General features: G+C 37.5%; 1 protein-coding gene and 1 long non-coding RNA gene across 5 annotated transcripts; one reads left to right on the forward strand and one right to left on the reverse strand.

Moving 5' to 3' along the window:
• Positions 1-664: 664 nt before the first annotated feature.
• Positions 665-9,521, forward strand: LOC106152601 (long-chain fatty acid transport protein 2). 2 transcript variants are annotated; one of them, XM_086998551.1, is made up of 12 exons: positions 665-3,156; positions 3,328-3,561; positions 3,867-4,023; positions 4,561-4,671; positions 4,873-5,100; positions 5,325-5,486; positions 5,895-6,019; positions 6,209-6,400; positions 7,375-7,468; positions 7,786-7,984; positions 8,233-8,330; positions 8,514-9,521. In XM_086998551.1, the coding sequence occupies exons 2-12, from the start codon at positions 3,334-3,336 to the stop codon at positions 8,831-8,833; spliced, it is 1,914 nt and encodes a 637-aa protein (XP_086854677.1). In that variant the 5' UTR covers positions 665-3,156; positions 3,328-3,333; the 3' UTR covers positions 8,834-9,521. The 2 variants fall into 2 exon arrangements, with proteins under 2 accessions (XP_086854677.1, XP_086854682.1); XM_086998556.1 differs by lacking the exon at positions 3,328-3,561 and having other exon boundaries at positions 667-3,156.
• A 448-nt stretch (positions 9,522-9,969) lies between these two features.
• Positions 9,970-18,406, reverse strand: LOC106152583 (uncharacterized). 3 transcript variants are annotated; one of them, XR_015331640.1, is made up of 3 exons: positions 18,236-18,376; positions 13,257-13,318; positions 9,970-10,131 (listed from the first exon to the last, which is right to left on the reverse strand). It is a non-coding gene; the product is annotated as an uncharacterized LOC106152583 (long non-coding RNA). The 3 variants fall into 3 exon arrangements; XR_015331639.1 differs by lacking the exon at positions 18,236-18,376 and adding an exon at positions 13,523-13,828; XR_015331638.1 differs by lacking the exons at positions 9,970-10,131; positions 13,257-13,318 and adding exons at positions 14,810-15,395; positions 17,943-18,025 and having other exon boundaries at positions 18,236-18,406.
• Positions 18,407-19,231: the final 825 nt, after the last annotated feature.

A 19,231-nucleotide genomic window follows, 5' to 3' on the forward strand; every position in this document is an offset into this window, starting at 1 on the left:
TCTAAATGTGACCTTAAAATTGACCTTTGACCTACTTGAAATTTGCTTCCCTTTTATCTCCAAAACTGGCAGAGATAGGTCCATAGTTACTATTGAAGTTGAATAGGAAGTCATATACTGGCAATCTTCCTATGACCTTGAAAGTGACCTTTGACCTACTTTTCACCATGAACTGAACTTTGCAAATTTTTCTTCCCTTTTATCTCCAAAACTGGCAGAGATAGGTCCATAGTTACTATTGAACTTGAATAGGAAGTCATATACTGGCAATCTAAATGTGACCTTGAAATTGACCTTTGACCTACTTTTCACCATAAACTGAACTTTGCAAAATTTGCTTCCCTTTTATCTCCAAAACTGGCTGAGATAGGTCCATAGTTACTATTGAACTTGAATAGGAAGTCATATACTGGCAATCTAAATGTGACCTTAAAATTGACCTTTGACCTACTTTACACCATGAACTGAATTTTGCAAATTTTGCTTTCCTTTTATCTCCAAAACTGGCAGAGATAGGTCCATAGTTACTATTGAACTTGAATAGGAAGTCATATACTGGCAATCTAAATGTGACCTTGAAATTGACCTTTGACCTACTTTTCACCATGAACTGAACTTTGCAAATTTTGCTTTCCTTTTATCTCCAAAACTGGCAGAGATAGGTCCATAGTTACTATTGAACTTGAAAAGGAAGTCATATACTGGCAATCTAAATGTGACCTTAAAATTGACCTTTGACCTACTTTACACCATGAACTGAATTTTGCAAATTTTGCTTTCCTTTTATCTCCAAAACTGGCAGAGATAGGTCCATAGTTACTATTGAATTTGAATAGGAAGTCATATACTGGCATTATAAATGTGACATTAAAATTGACCTTTGTCCTACTTTTCACCATAAACTGAACATTGCAAATTTTGCTTCCCTTTTATCTCCAAAACTGGCAGAGATAGGTCCATAGTTACTATTGAACTTGAATAGAAAGTCATATACTGGCAATCTAAATGTGACCTTGAAATTGACCTTTGACCTACTTTTTATCATGAACTGAACTCTGCTAATTTCTTTCTCTTTTAACTTCAAACTTGACAGAGATAGGTCCATAGTTACTCTTGAACTTGAATAGGAAGTCATATACTGGCAATTTACTGTGACCTTGAAATTGACCCTTGACCTACCTTACGAAGAACTTAAATTTGATTGTACCATATATATTTTTTGCAATAGTTTAAAAATTCTTGTTGATTGCATTTTTACAGCTTGTCAAGCACAAAACTGGTGGCTGTGTCCCTTATTTTGTGTATGTGGGGGTCTATACGAATGCGCTTGCTCCAGCTGGTGGTACAATATTCGGAGGCGGTATCGCCTCTCTGATCCTCTAGTTATATATCTTTTGTAAATGTCAGTCGTACCAGTCAGTGACAGTATTAAGCAATTTGCTTGTTCAACTGTTTTATCTCTCAACTTGACTGTGTTACAACCAACTTCAGCAATGAAGCAAGCTGCTGGTTTCCAAAAAGAAAAAAAGGGAATGAGGACTGATGAAGTTACGAGTGGGAAATATATGTGTTGGGATGACACGATTTAATATGTATATTTGCACACTCACATACTCACAAACACAAACACACATTGTGTATGTCTTGTTTTAGACTTAAGTAAACTAGTTCACTTGTTGGCAAAGACTGGCTGCGTGAATCTGAAGCTAAAGATGCCTTTTTGCCCACTGAGCATAACCTGAGAATATGTCAAGTACGAAGTATACAATTAATCTGTAACAGACATTTCACTTGTTTGATAAAATTTTGTAAATTGTCTTAAATTGCAGAATGCGTGAAATTGTTACCATGTAAAAAATAAGATACTTGAAATGTTATTTCATCGTTTCTATATATTTTTAGAAGTTGTATACTCATGATTATGAAATATTTTATAAGGTATTACTTGGTTTTATTAAACATGGTTCCCTGAAATACTTGTTTATTACACAGGTATATGAAAAAGAATTAAACAAATCACAAGAGAATCATTTCAGATGCTTAAGTCAAGATTTACTGAATGGCGCTTATATTTATCTGGCTATGTTCATGTCATCGTCATCACTGATAGTGTTAAGATTTATCAAATTGCAGTGTTGTAATGGTTATCTAAACGTCAAAATTTATCTGTAAATGTTACACAGCTTTAGAATTCGGCCAAATTGAGTAAATCATATTTTAACCCCATTCTTTGTTTTCTTGACATTTGTGTATTTTGTCATCTCATCCAGTATTCAATTCGGCTGGTTGAACCAAGGATTCCTTTGATTGAACATTGGTTTATGGGCATTTCATTTAGTGCAAGTCACGAAGTAGTGCTGCACTGAGTTACAGCAGACAACTATACAATGTACGTAGTCTCCAATAATTAATTCATTCATTCAGCACCTTGTACTTGGTGCGTTTTGGGGAAATATATTTCTTCATGACGTGTTTTATTTCATTATTATCATTATTTGTTCCTATTGCGCGTGCTCCACTATTTGTTGCCCTTTATTTTGACAGTAATTGCGTTTCAGAAGTGATGTCAATGCGTACTGGAATGATGATTTTCAGTGGATCTGCCTACGTCGATATTTTATATTTTCGAGGGGATTTTTATTGTTTTAAATCAGCACAAAGATGGATGCATTATTGAGTAATTAGATGCAGGAAAAACCCCATTTTCGGTATCTGGATTATAATTAAGGGTTACAAAGCCCTTAAAGCTATATATATATGTCCAAATTCAGGGGAAGCCTCTCTCTACACTGGTACTGGGACCCTGTTAACGGGAACTTCGTCCTAGGTGTGGACCCCACGTTTCATGCTTTATATGATAGATACATGCACCTTGTTTTGCTGGTAACCAATAAATGACAACAAATGTGCATTTTAGTTAGTAAATGTGATGATTCATCGCTGCTTTGATAATCCAGGCGTGATCTAGGACTGATATCTGTAATATCCCAATTCTCAACAAAAGGAGATAGTAGATTTTTGATACATATGAATTGTAAATTCATACTTCGCGTGCCCCGCTAGTACATGGGCAAAGGCAGTTTCAACATCTTGTGAACATTGTGTGCATTCATTGCTCCAGAGAACAACACTGTAAAGAGAATCATTCAGGAACAAGTAAGTTTGCTTTACAATGTGATGCTCCTTGCGCTTTTATTTATCTACCTCTGTCATATAACTTTTAGGTATAAATCTTTATAGAACTAGAATTCAACGTCCGCATTTTGGATCTTCTAAGCAGCGTGTTTATGATTGCCACGTTTCTTGTCATCTGTTTGTTTCTTGTAGGCGACAATGGTATCCATTTGGAATTTTCTGTTAACGTTTGTTGTCGTCTTGTGCGGAACAATATTCGTGGTCCACAAGAAATGGCCTTGGCTATGGATGGATGTCCGATTCTTGTTACTAGGAATTCGCACAAAACGGGAAATCGAGAAATTGAAAAAGACGAACACATCAATCATTGATATCTTTGAAAGAGTTGCGAAAGAGAATGCAATAAAACCTTTCATCAAATTCCAGGTTGGAGCAATTAATATGTTCCTTGTTTGATATTCCTTACTTTTGTTGACAGATACTTCACGGTGACTTTTTTAAATTTAGAAATTTGTCTGATTTAGAGGTTAATAGATATCGATGGATTTAGATTTTGACATTACAACAGTTTAATAGAATTAACGCAATTTTATTTATTTTGAAAATGGTTTTGTTTAAAATTTGAATATATATAGATTTAATTACTGTATTAAAATAAAAAAAGGAGAGCGGTGCGCAAGTGTAGACCTTCAAACCTTTTTACCTCATCTTCAGCTTATTTTTATTTTCAGAAGACCTCTGGTGAGGTATCTATATTTTCGTACCAGAGAGTCAATCAGGAGGCAGATAAGGTAGCAAGATATGCCCTAAACCACCAGGGGCTGAAGAGAGGTGATGTAGTGGCCGTTATGATGAGGAATGAACCAGAATTCATTTGGATATTCCTAGGTAACTGGCTACGTTTATCACTGCTGTCATTTGATCAACGGCATAGAATGTAGTTGTTAAATTTGGTATAATATGTCTGATAGGATATATGGAATTTGGGCTAACTAAATTTATAATTTAGAGGAATACGGGGCAAATTATTGCCGATCGGTTCCGATTATTTTCTTTTAATGTCTAGATATCTACTTCACTCTATTAATTCATTAATTACAGGGGCGGATTGAGGCCGTCTTCTGGATCTTCCGGAAGACGGTCAGATTTTCAAGTTTACATTGACGGATATTTAATTTTTTCTGTCGGAAGACAGTCAAAAAATGGAGGATGGATCAACAAAGATAATTTGAAAGACTGTCAGAAAATGTCTCTGGATCCGCCCCTGTATTACCACAGTCAAAATTTAACCTCGCAATCGAGCAGTTCCGCCTTGGATTCTATAACGTCCGGACCCAAAGCGTAATTATTATGTGTTAAATGTTCAAAATGGAGAAAACCTTTTGTGCGAAAACGAATCACCGTCTTTCGCAATTTTAATTTCAGGTTTAGCTAAAATAGGTGTGATTGTGGCTTTTATAAATTACAATCTGCGAGCTGACCCACTGAAACACTGTTTGAGAGAAAGTGACGCCAAAGTACTAATTGTTGGAAAAGGTGAGTTTTTAATTTCAAAAAGATATCTATATAAATAAAGGGGACGGTTATAGATCGTACTACTACACCATTAATCAAAATGTTATGGCGTATTTTTTTTTTTTGTAACATATTTTTGTATTATGGCTACGCTACTAGATATTTCGTTTTAAGTAGACATTACATCAGATATCGAACCAATTCATAATGTTCTTCCTTTAGACGATGACCTATTAAAAGCAGTGGAGGAAATAAACACTGAATTACTAGAGAAGGGGGTAGACATTTGGGTTTCTGGTGAGGGAATTACGGAAAACATCCCCCAGAATTTTAGCCACCTGCAGAAGGCCACAGAGTCTTCCTCCAGTGGGGAAGAAATTCCTCGTCATATTCGCCAAGGCATTACACTGATGGACCCGTTAAGTTATGTGTATACATCCGGAACAACTGGTAAGAGTTTATGCGGCTTTTAAATAAAAAGTAACAGGAGATTGGTTTCGGTCAGTAAGAATAGCCTACCCATCCATTGCTTGAATCGGATGGCAACTGAAATTGACTTGTAACTGAAGTTTTGAACTCAAGTTAAAATTTATCTATAAATTGGAATTAATATACAAGGAATAGTCAGGAATACACATTTTCAAATAAAAGCTATTTTTTTCTTCGTCCTACAGGTCTTCCAAAACCGGCCATTATAACTCACCTGCGTTATATCCGAGGCGCTTTCCTGATGGCTGTTCCCACTAAGTTAAATGAAAACGACATAGTGTACACGTCACTTCCCCTCTACCACAGCATGGCGGGGGTGGTCGGCCTGAGTGCCGTTATACTAAGAGGTATCTTGTTATAGAAGTTGTAAGACTATATCACGTTTGACAAAGTAGCAAGAATTAGAAATCCAAATATTTGTAGAGGGGTAATCAATAAAAAAATTCATTTCATTTTTATTACGTTAGACACATATCACGTGTTTGATGTCTTTTATGATTTTATTTTTCTCAATCATAAATATTTTGCCTTTCAAAGTGCTGATTTAGGAGTAACCGGAAGAATAATAATTATGTATAGAAATTGCCGGTCTTCTTTTTTTTCTCTCTTTTTTTTTCTGGAACATGCGGAAGAAAAGTAGATTAGGCAAAACCTCAAGGGCATGACTATTTAAGAAACTGTACCGTGGGTTTTATTTACCGTTATTGCATTTTCTGGTCACTGGTTTAAAGATGTGCCTACGCGTCTCATTCTAGGAGCCACTATTATTCTACGAGCTAAATTTTCGGCCAGCAATTTTTGGTATGATATCCGCCGCCATGGTGTCACTGTAGTGCAATACATTGGGGAGATATGCCGATATGTTCTTGCTACACCCCAGGTAAAGACTGGCAGTTGATGTTTTATATGTTCGTTCGTGTGTCTCGCTAGCTATTCCGAGAGAGAGAGAGAGAGAGAGAGAGAGAGAGAGAGAGAGAGAGAGAATTTTCTTTTTCTTTTCTGTTTTCTGTTTCCTTTGATTTAAGACACAGATATGGGTGTATTAAAAATAAGCAAAATCTTGTTTCAGAGCCCCTTAGAGAGTCGACACGTTGTGCGTTGCTTCATTGGAAACGGCCTGCGGTCTGACATATGGTTGAAGTTCCAGTGCCGATTCAAGGTGGACCACATGGTGGAGTTTTACGCTTCAACAGAGGGGAATTGCTGGTTTTCTAATACGTACAACAAACCGCTTTCGTGCGGGCGACTGTCACCCTTTTTGGTATATTTATATCTTTTCAACAACCTTTTGAACGGCACCTTGCAATATCATCACCTCTATCACAATTTCTTTGGTAGATGGTTATTTTTTCTCTATAATTTAAAGTAAAATTGTTCTCGATTTAAATTTAATATTTGCGGTGCAAGTACATTACGGTGTTCAGTGTAACACAGTAAGTTGGTATTTTTATCAATATTACTACATAACTTATCGCATCTTTAAATTTTGAGTAAAGTCCAGATAACATTTGCCACGAATGTCGTACGATAAAATCGTATACGTTTTCCGTACGATTATTTTGGGCACCGTAAGTAGCTACGGTCTACGGCAAGAACGTTTATATTACGTGTGGGTGTCGTGCCATTTCTCCGACATGACTTTGAGGTTACGTAGGAAAAACCCGGTTGTCGGTAGAAAGGTCTTCGTGCGGGACCCTTTCGGTCTCAGTACAGTTGCCGGACGCCTTTCGTGCGGCTTTCTTGAAGATCGACATGTTATAGATACAGCCCCTACGGTTTTAAGCACCAATGTGGTCAGAGTAAGGAAACGCACAATTTCAAATCTATACAAGTGAATTATTTGAAAGTTTAAAGATCTTTACTATTGTAATATTGTAAGCCACCAAAGATGGAAGGTAAAGAGACCAATAACAGGTTTAACCATGATCATGATCACCGCAAGATCACCGAACAATGCCCGTTCGGGAACTGTGCGATGCCATCTACTATAATGCTACGGTCTACGGCCTACGATTTTTAAAAACTTTCAGAAATCGCAGAGGCTACGGAGGCCGTACGATTTCGCAAGGCCAACGCACAGACGCCACACGAAAAGGGATACGGGTAGTGTACGAGCACTGTACGGACATCGCATGGCAAATATAATCTTGGCTTAAGATATATAATAAAATGATATTGCTGTCAGACCTTGACTTAATATTTTTAGTTGTGAAAAACGTATCAACATGCTTTCAGCAACTAGTGTTCCCGAGCTTCTTGGTTAAGTATGATCACGAGAAGGACGAACCTGTAAGAAATGAACAAGGACGTTGTATCCCTGTCGAGATAGGTAGACCTTTTATCACTATCATTGTTATTTTTATCCTTTATCAACATTAATTGCCTTGATTAGTTTCCACTGACATAACGTTCCTTGTCGGTAGAGGTGCGGCACACAGTACTTTCCTGTAATAAGAATTTTTAATTGCATATTAAGTAACCACTATAATGTCTCTATGCATGCACATCGATTGTATAAAAAAGCAACCTTCAGCAAGCAATTCCAAATTTTAGCACAGTTTTGTATACTCGGTGGTGAGTGTTTATATGTAGGCGTTCGTCATTGCTTTTATTTCTCGTTATTTATCATGGCTTGTTCTTCCTCAGGAGAACCCGGTCTGTTGATAGCAGCCATAAAAGGAAATTTTACCTTTGAGGGTTATAAAGGGAACAAAGGGTTGACAGAAAAGAAAATATTACGCAACGTTTTCCAACAAGGTGATGCATATTTCAACTCCGGAGACTTACTGTACACCGACAGTAACTATTTTCTTTACTTCAGTGACAGAGTTGGGGATACATTTAGGTAAAGCATCATACTGGATTCAGTAATATGAAGGTATACATCTGTGCAAAGAGTTGTCTCAAACAACTCCTTGAGCTGTGCAACACATAATTATATGGGTCGAAAATGGTTGATTTCTTCCTTTCTCTCTTATTTTTTCATTCACGACACACAAGTGTAATTCATATGCAGTAAGTAAAAAGAAGACATTATACTATTATATCTTTATCTACTACACAATGGTTGAGACGATACGTTTGGTGTTGTAGATGGAAAGGAGAGAACGTTTCCACACTAGAGGTCGCTAACGTTCTAGCAGAGGTAGAAGGCGTGGAGGACGCGAGCGTGTATGGGGTCAAAGTGCCAGGTAAGGGTTGGGAAGCCACTATTAACCTCACAGATATGAAAACATCCGTTAACTCACGTGAACTATGCCATTAGCCTTCACTTTTCACTCACAAAAGACAACGGGCCTCTCAACGCCCAAACCGTTTTCTAAGACAAAATCGTCTCCCCTTGGCTCTAATTCTCATGCTTTTGTCATAATTAGGTAAAGAGGGTAGAGCTGGTATGGCCGCTGTCACTTTGCAGGAGGAAAAGAAATTAACGTGGCAACTGTTTGAAAATATCTACAATCGTCTTTCCGACCGTCTCCCAGCTTATGCCAGGCCACTTTTCCTGCGTGTCCAGCACACATTAGATCTGACAGGCACGTACAAACAGAGGAAAGAACAACTCAAAGGACAAGGGTTTAAACCTAGTGAAGTTAAAGACGACAAACTCTACTTCCTGGATGAGACGAAACGTGCGTTTGTTCCTCTTGATGCTGAGCTGTACGAGCGCATCATAAGAGGAGAAGAACGCATATAGATCGTCCCAAGGGGCGTGTACCAACAGGGCTCCATGTATACTTCACATGAATACACTTTTAAATTTTTTAGTGTTCAGTTACTAAATTAATTAACATAATTTACACGTATGTCTTCTTACGGGTGACGTCATGATTGCGATTTTGGGTAAAAAGTGAAAAACGGTTTCTTAAAAATCTTTGAAAATCTGTAATTAGGGGGTCATAACTCCATAACAAAAACATTTAAACCAAAGGACGGCATGGGATTGTAGCCTATACACTCGTGGTCAACTCTACCAATTTTTGTGGAAAAGCTCTGTTAGGGGATGAAGTTACGCCCCATACTGATTGCTATCTCACCTCAAAATAGAAAGGTGTTAAATTGACGGGGGCAGCCAGGTCGCTCAGCGGACGCACAGGTCGCTGTCATTTTTACAGGTAAAATCTAGATTCGGTCGTTCAACGGACGCAGAAGGGACGCAGAAGCATTTACACTGAGACGACCATGCTTTGGCGACCATTGAGCTTCCTGGCCACATTTTTGATCGAGGGACGCTAAAAGAACACCGTCTAGTGCACAGGGGGCTTTAGGTTGTAAATTTAAAAATAAAAGATCTTTGAAAACGAATCATATTTGTGCTCATATATAATGGTATATAACGAAGAATAGGGATGGTGATTTACCAACGCAGTAACTAGTATTTATTGTTATTGGGGTTTATTGTGCTTCTTTGCAATAAGTAAGACACTCATTGAATGTATATATAAAATGTAAGGTACTGTATTAAAAACGGGATTAGGTACTTTTAAAATAAATATTGAAAGGTACAATTATGGATAAAATATAACGTTCGTCATTCCTTTAAAATCTAAAAGTATATAGCTAAGTTTAAATAGACATACGAAAGCAATCATTATGGTAATATTTCTCTACAGATAGCATTGTAAGTTATATCTTCTCAACAAATTACTAGCTCTATTTCTACTGTAATTCAGTATATTTTGGTCTATTTTCCTTTTTTCAAGACACTGTCCGACTGTGGCATTGTTATTTGTAAATGAATTCAATTTCATATAAAAATTACAAGTCAAACCGTTGAAGTTATTCACCAGGACCAATGAAAGAGTTAGAAAAGTCAATCCACAGGACAAAACCATGGTTGTTTAGTACACATGCGATGTCTTCCGGGTGTCAAAATCTGTCTGCGTGAGTCTCTGATGGCCTTTATTAATCTTCTTCACCATCATCGTCGTTCATTGCTATCTCGTCTTTGAGCAGATCGATAACCATTTCGCGTTCTTTGTGAGACAGCTGGTTCTGAAAAAATATATATACATTTTAGTCAAAAGCTCTAGTGACGATTCCAAGAATGACATCGGGTGTTACCAATGGTACAAACAACTCTGAATCCGTTTTATTTATTTATTTATTTATCTAACCACCTTTTAAAGAATGAAAAAAAAAACAAATATAATAAATAAGTTAGATTGAGATGGAATAAAACGAAATACATAAAAATAACACAGTGTAAATAGAGGCCAATGAAAAAGATTTTAAAAATAGTCCCACAAGCATGTACTCCTTAGATTGTCTTTCCTGTTAACTGGAACTATTAACTAGAAAGCCCAACGTGTATACAAGTCCTGATGGTCCTGTGACCCTTTGCTAGCAGATTTCATGTTTATCATACTGTACATAAAATTGGGCTTATACCAAAAGATATCATTCAAGCAGGGTCCCTCTCATCAATAAATGATTGAGTGTAAAATGAGATAGCACGGTCAGTCAATGGTCATGGTCTTATAGAATAGAGATTTGCCTGATTTAAAAGCAGCAGCATTAGTTTTTGGAATTTCTTTTAAAAGCTCTGATGCACGAAATCTGGAGGAAACACCCATAAATCTAGTAACAAATTTGTTTGCAGTGTGTCTAATAAAGGGAACCGGAGAAGATCAGCATTGGTCAGAATTGTGCCGGAAGTGACGTGCAGTGGTGTTAGAAACGAAGCTGAGTGGTCATTTTAACATAGAGGTGAACGGCAGTGAAGACGGGTTGTCGGAGGAAAAAGAAGTTTTCTAAACAACATGGTAAGATAACACTTTTTCTTTACGCATTTTGGGCAGAGAAAACTTGTAGAAATAATAAATGCATGATATGAAAACGTGACACGGAACTTGAAGGTGCAAAATCGTGCTTAATTGGCGGTCAACTTGTTTTAAAATGAATGCTGCATCGACCGCCATTGCGACAAAGAGTGTAAATGGAAAATAATTCCCGGGAGGCTGTAAATCGTTGCCATGTGGAAATTTGGCATTAATATAATCCGATATGTCCATATCTAAGTATTTTTGGGGTGTTTTATGGTATGGGCTGCAATTAGAACGAAGTTTTAGAGGTCTTGAAGGACCTTGTGAAAACAAGGAAGTAGTTCGTAACTAACAAGTGAAATGTACCGATCTCCGACTGCTGTGCACAGCTGTATCTTTTTTTCAATATATTGACGAATTTTTGTCACAGGACAAATAAAACATTTCACTGACAAGATCTTCCCAAAAAGACAAAAAGAGAATTCAGGTGAGCTGACAGGTAATTAAGACTAGCTCAAAGTACTAATAATTGACATTATTATGCAATACTCAGTTGGTAAAACGATTCTCACAGGTAGATAAGATGTAACATGACCAATTTCTATAGGCTAATGATTGCCAGCCTGAGGAAATTGATTGCCAGTCTCTTTTGTCAGTGATTTTTAACTCAGATAAGAGGCTGTCAGAATGTCACCTTTGTCTTGGCATTTGTCACTGATTAGCGCCTTTCCCAGTGTAAAAGGTATATCAGTGTGATCATGTGTGTGGAATTTCATGCCAGATGGACATATAAAGATCTAAAAATTCGTCAATATATTGAAAAAAAAAGATACAGCTGTGCACAGCAGTCGGAGATCGGTACATTCCACTTGTTAGTTACGGACTACTTCCTGGTTTTCACAAGGTCCTTCAAGACCTCTAAAACATCGTTGTAATTGCAGCCCATACCATAAAACACCCAAAAATACTTAGATATGGACATATCGGATTATATTAATGCCAAATTTCCACATGACAACGATTTATAGACTCCCGGGAATTATTTCCCCTTTACGCTTTTTGTCGCGCTGGCGGTCGACGCAGCATTTATTTCTAAGTTCCGTGTCACGTTTTCATATCATGCATTTATTATTTCTACAAGTTTTCTCTGCCCAAAATGCGTAAAGAAAAAGTGTTATCTTACCATGTTGTTTAGAAAACTTCTTTTTCCTCCGACAACCCGTCTTCACTGCCGTTCACCTCTATGTTAAAATGACCACTCAGCTTCGTTTCTAACACCACTGCACGTCACTTCCGGCACAATTCTGACCAATGCTGATCTTCTCCGGTTCCCTTTATTCTTTTAGGTGTTTCTGAGACGTGCAAACCGAATGAACTTCGTAAGTGATATTGGCCGGCGATACTATTGTTCGCCACATAAAAGGTATGGTCTGATATCTAAGCCATAAGACATACGGAATGTTTTTGTTACGCCTGGAGGTTGGGTAGTCATCCGCTGTATTATTTCAATTGAATGTAACGCGATGCTTTCGAGTTACGGGCCCAGGTTTAATAACGTTGGCAGAGTGGCCGCTGTTTGCCGTGACATGGACTTTTTTCTATATCTTTGGTTTCACATTTGTTGACGAATCTATCATCCAGACTAAATATGTCAGGGATTATAGTATTCTTGGACTGGCGATTGACTGGCTTACGACTTATGAATTGCGGGGATAAATTCTGGGTATATCGCATAATGCAAAATTATGAAAGTCTCCATTGGTATAAAGAACAACACGTCCGTGGTTTTATCACACGGGTTCCGATAGATTTTGTGTAAAGAAGTCAGATAGACATCAGCAAATTTACTACTATCCACCCAATAAAGGTCGGTCAATAACTTTATTTTCTCTACCACAGTGGCCGTGGCCTCAGGGAATCGAATTATTTCACAGCCACAGCACAATATCAGATCTCCCTGACATAAAAACACATCTTTACCACTTCTTTTATTTTTGCAAAGATGTTCTATATACAAGTCGAAGAAAACCACTGTGACGCTGAAGGCTTACTTTCGAATAATTATTGGAAGACACTTTTGTCTTCACAAAAATCGCACAGTTCTGCAATTATTTGTCGGGTATTTTGAAAAAATAACCTATTGCCCAGAAGCATGATTGCCGAGTTCACACTAATTTCGGTTGTCAAAAGAGTAGGCCTACATGTATATCCGTAAGCATATAGTGCCCTTTATCAATCTTCGTCATCTCACTCGGTTTGTCACCGAATTTTCATTAAAAAAGAAGAATATGCGTGTGGTAAGGATGGAAGTAAGTGATAAAAGGTTTTCATAAAAGATTAAATGAATTATCGTACCCTGTCAGTGTTATCAGCGTCAGCGACTCTCTTGTTCTGAACCAGTCTGCGTCTACGCGAAGCTAGAAATAAGAACAAATAAAACAATAAGCTTAGATCAAAGTGATTTAATACACCGCATCTGCACAGCTTTGATAAACGGAAAACTAACTTAAACTAATTGTTACGAGCACATGATGAGAGAGATAGTAAAATAATCAGAAAAATAGCCGAGGCGGATCACTACACTGTGCCAGGAAAAGAGCGAGCAACCGTAAGTAACTTACCGTCAGAATCAGCAAACATCTGCATCAGTATCATAACCAAAAGCAAAGCCGCAAACATCTTAACCTTTGCCATGTTGAAGATCACGAGTATCTCTGGATATCGTAGCTTGCCGCGTCTGTTGTAGAATCGGAATACACTTGTTCCTGCCCAAATACGCCGCTTTATATTGGCCAAGCAGTGAAGTCAATGGTTTACGCATGTGCAGAAAGGGTTTTGGGTGTTAGGCTTCACGTTTATTCCCATCCTATCTACCCGCCCCTGATGCTATGAAAAATGAATACTCCTTTTCCTCTTGGCGAAACGATCGCAATGTCGCAAAATGCATTAAACACGCAGAAAGGTCAATTGGAGTCACATTTTTGTTTTGGCCCTTTTAAGATTCCGTAGACCAATTTCTTTCCTTTTTCACAACACTGGGACTTATTTCTCTTTTAGAGAATAATAGAGTTAAAGGATATGTTTAATGGCTGAAATACAGTAGGATTATGAAAAGGTGCTTTCACATGCTTTTCTGTGAGATGTTATTTGAAATTTTCGTTTTGATGACACATGAAAGATACTTGCTGACTAATGACTAATTTTCACACATCTTTTACACTTGGGGTTTACTTTGGTTCACGGAATAAGGGACATAAGAATTAAATTTTACCAAATGGTTAGAATTTCGATTACTTTTTTAAGCCATAGAAGAGCTGATTGCATGAAGGCATAGGACACTATAGTATATTCGACATAAACGCCATCGCACGGAACAGCTGAGTTAAGCAGAGGCACTTCTTCCTCAGCTTGGGCCATATAATATTTGTGTAATAATAATCAAACTGACGAAATGAAGACAAAATAAATGCAGTTGTTTTTGTTTCTGCTATGTACACAAAAACGCCATACATATAATTGTTTCCTTGATTTTACGGCTTTTAGCCCCTGCATTTTAATCTTATTTTACATCGATCTGGATTACTTTCAAATCTGAGCAACTGATCATGAGAGTTTTAAAAAATATATGAGAAAGGTGCTTTGAGGAAAATGGTCTCATGCTGTATAATAACATACATGTACACAAACTAGAAATGGCGTTATACCCTTTATTCGGTTTAAGGGTTGCTTTTCGGTGGAATACGAGTAGTCTCTTTCGGTATGCATGGGCATTTATCGCTCGAGTGACAGTGTATTATGTCACACTCAACATACATGAAAATCACTTGGGTTGTTAGGGAGAAAATATCTTTGACGCCAATATCTCATTTATGTACTTATAGAACGATATAAAACAAATAAAAATAATGGCGGATCAGATGATTGCTCACGCAATAACTATTTATTAGTTACAGAATTTATGCTCTATGACACCTACAGTAATTCGACATAGACCACGAAAGCCATCGTGGATTGTTAGCAGTCTCTCTTGAGGGATATTATTGTTGGTTTTGTCTTCTCAACTAATCACTGCTTTCAGCTCTATTTTAGTTCATTTTGATCTATTTTTGTTTTCCTTCTTCAAAACAATCTTCTAGTATGGAATTGTCCATGAATTCAACTTTACATGTGAATCATGTTAAATTCTATAAGTAGATTCTACATTCTATGAGAATAAATGCATCTTTAATGAATTTATATTCTTGCGTGAAGAAAAATACAAGCCAGACAGTCGAAGTTATCTGACAGACCTTTTTTAAGTTAGAAAAGTCAATCTAAAGAATTAAATCGTGTTTGAGTACACGTGATGACCTCCGGGTGTCGAAAACTGCCTGCGTGGGTGTCTGATGGCCCTTATTCATCTTCTTGGTATCCGTCCGGTTTGTCACCGGGATCGTTCATGTCGTCCTTGAGCAGATCAATGATCATGTCACGCTCGTGGTCGGACAGCTGGTTCTGAAAACGAAAACAATAAGTATTATTGTAGCTAAAAATTCTTTCAGTGATTTCAAAATGGTCCCGATTTTTATCGAAAGTTACTCTGATTTTAAGACCTCTGAATCATAGCAAGATACCTCCATGTTTTATCCTCAAAATAAAATCTTTGAAGGATTTACTGCAAGTTAGAAAATTACGAAATATCTAGTAGGCCTACTGGTACATGTCCCTTCAAAAATTTTGATATTTGAATTTGACTACATTTACACATTTAAAATTGTAGCTTAATTGTGCATTTCCATCTGCAGTGTATATGATTAAAAGGATGAATAAGACGATTGTTCACAAAGGACCTATTTATTGCTGTGAACTCTGATGATGCGTCATTTAAGTCAAAATTGATCACGAAACACATCCCAATTCTCAAAAGTCTTTCGAGATATTACTGGCATACAGCTTTGTCTTTCAAACAAATCGCATACTTCTGCAATTATTTGTCTGATTTTCAATAAATTCAATCTACCGAGGAGAATCGTGGTTGATGAGTTATCACTGTAGTGAGGTGTCTTTACTAAACGTCTACATATCCGTCACTGATATAATTCATAAATATTTCTTCTTTATTCAAATCGATCATGTTGCGTTCTTTTTACAGACTTGACATTTAATACGAAATATTTCAGTTTCGAATGTATGCCTAAGTAAAAAAATGCGTTCTTTTTTCAAAAAACTCCAATCTCATGTAAGATATGTGAATGGAGAAGTGTGTAGTCAGGTGTGTCGCTTCCAATTAACTGAATACCAGGTTTGTTGCGCTGCTGCATTATGTAATATGCAGTGATTTAATTGGGTAGTGCTCCTTTGTGCAGGTCAAAGCTTGTCTTTGGCAAAGCATGGTTCTGTCAAAAAAGTACCCATATGTCGACAACTACTGCATAGATGAATTTGAAATTTTGCATGCAGGTGGTCGGTTTTGCAGGTGGTAAAATGAGCTATGCAGTGCTTTACAAATTTGTTAATCTGTGCAGAATGGCGCGAAAAAGGCAGACATTGCCAGACAGATAATCGCGCCAAACGAAACGGACCCCACAGTTTTATAGAGTAATGCCCAGACTGATGTACCTACACAGATGCCACACCCAATGTATTGAAATCTTACCACCAGAGTACAGGGCCCACTGTTTTTCGGGATATGCTGCCACCAAAACGCATTTTTCAAGGCCCTTAGCGAACACCAAACTGGTTTTACCAGGTTAGAATACCAGACGACCTACGAAGAACCCGCTGTAAACAGCAAAACATCGTTGTATGTTTCTCTAATGAACTGGGGACCTTGACCGTTTTTGGGTTGAACACTGAAACCTCGTGGCTTTCTTTATTAATGTCAGATTTCACCTGTAATGCCCAACTAGTCAAAACAGAGTTTACAGACATCCAGAAGAGGCCAACGACGAAGCGTGTGCCGCGTCTAAAGTGACTTAGGTCATTAACAGCGTCAGTATTTGGAGTGGATAACACATTGGTGCCAAAACGCCAATGGTAGTCATCGACGAAAACCTGAACCAGATCAAATAAAGGAATAATCTGGGAACCACTTGACTATCATTTGATAGGGGGCACCTTAGGAACAATTTTAGGTTGCGCAGTGAGATTGCCCGTTCACACGGAGCACTTTTAATAGCAGATTACTTGGAGAACCAAGGGAATAAGCAGCTACCTTGGTCATCAAAATCGCCATATTTAAACCACATAGACAATATGTGGGTAGGCCATTACTCGCCAAATCAATGGCCTACATGTCCTGCAACAAATCTGGACCAAATTGGACAGCTTTTGATCGATGCCTGAAATGTTATTCCAGATTGAACTCTAAAAACCAATCCCAAGGAAAGCCTTGCCACTTGAGAGCGCTTGTAGCAGCCAGAAGAGGTCAGGCGTAACAGCAACCGTTACTGTGACTAGACACTGACATGAGGGTCCTTTGTGGAGCGTGTAACTCTTTTACAGACAATAATTTGGAAAATATGGAGATCCAAAATATCTCTTTTAATGGTTGTCGTATGACATAGAATAGGCAATGTGTTTTTGTTTGCTTCTCTGGCGAATTACATTAATTAACTGATATCAAAATGACATCAAAGAGATAATTCAAAGTTATTAAAACACGATTTTAATCCTTGTTTTCATTTATCAGTCAGCAGAATAGGAAAAAACTGATGAAATATGATTTGGAAAATATATTCCATATTAAATGTCAAGTCTGTAGATACTGTGCGCTGATAGAGAAGTAAAAATTAACTCATTGCCAGCAAAAAAAAAAGCACCATGGTCGTCTGTAATCAAATTGATCATATCATGTGGCGCTCTTTGTCAGACAGCTGATAATGAAGTAAAAGACTCAAAAACGCAGGTTAACCCGATTGGCCAATCACTTTCATAAATGTTTTATAAAAAACATATGAAACTGAGCACCGTCATTGGAAGATGGCACTGACAATGAAAGAAAATGTATTTGATAAAGAGGAAGTAGTGTTAGAATACGTTGATACTAGTAGATTAACATACCGTGTCAATGTTTGCAGCGTCAACGTCCACAGCGTCCTCAATTTTCTTTCCATTACGCCTGCGCCTTCTACGTCTACGCCAAGCTAGAAGTAAGAATAAATTAATAAAGGTTTTAATATTTTGAATATTCAGAATTCGCACAACATAAACAAATGCATTTAACCCAAATTGATTTGTAGGAAAGCTGATTTTTCTTCATTTGTTTTAAGAGAGAGAGAGGGAGAGAGAGTAAAATTATCAGAAAAATAAAAACACTGTGCCAGGAAAAGAGTGAGCAACTGTAAGTAACATACCGTCAGAATCAGCAAACATCTGCACCAGTATCATAACCACAAGCAAAGCCGCAAACATCTTAACCTTTGCCATGTTGAAGATCACGAGTATCTCTGGATATCGTAGCTTGCCGCGTCTGTTGTAGAATCGGAATACACTTGTTCCTGCCCAAATACACCAATTTATATTGGTTAAAAACAATGGAGTCAGTCACACTTAATGCTTCTCTATTACGCTCGCAGACCATGAGATAAATATTTCAATGTTTTCAGGATCACTCAGCTGATCAGGAATGATGCACGACACGAAAATGAGAGTGCATTTCTTAAATGTCCGTGTTATGACATAAAATAATTATATCATTGTGCCATCGTAATCAGGTAGTTAGCGCTTATTTAATTATGTCCCCATAAATGATTAGTCCCACTATATACCGTAATGCAGGGAATTTATGATTGCGTCTTATGAAATTAAATACACAATTCAATGTTAATGCTAAATACATGGAAGAAGAGTTTTGTATTGTGCAAGTGCATACCTCATTATGTGAAACTAAGTACGACTCAACCCTCACGATCCTTGCAAAAATGCGGATTAATTGAGATTCCACGTAGAGAGAGAGAGAGAGAGAGAGATAGAGAGAGAGAGAGAGAGATTGAAGGGGGGGGGGGAACAGCTATCAATGTTCAACCTTTGCAGAACGTGTACATATTCTTATCTGAAATTCGCATAGTAAGTAAGAAGTAAGTTTGCGAATCTAAGGAAAATGCAAAACGTTGTAGGTTATCTTGCATAATCGTTAAGGTTTTACATTTCTGTGATAAATGAAATTAAAGAGTTGGAAAAGTCAATCTACAGGACAAAATCATGGTTGTCGAGTACACGTGATGACTTCAGGGCGTCGAAAACTCTGCGTGAGCCTTTACCCATCTTCTTCACCATCGTCATCGTTCATTTCTATTTCATCATTGAGCAGATAGATGATCATTTCGCGTTCTTTGTGAGACAGCTGGTTC

This window comes from Lingula anatina, chromosome 1 (assembly GCF_051362555.1).
Source record: "Lingula anatina isolate TDL-2025a chromosome 1, LinAna3.0, whole genome shotgun sequence".
In the NCBI taxonomy this organism is placed as follows: domain Eukaryota; kingdom Metazoa; phylum Brachiopoda; class Lingulata; order Lingulida; family Lingulidae; genus Lingula; species Lingula anatina.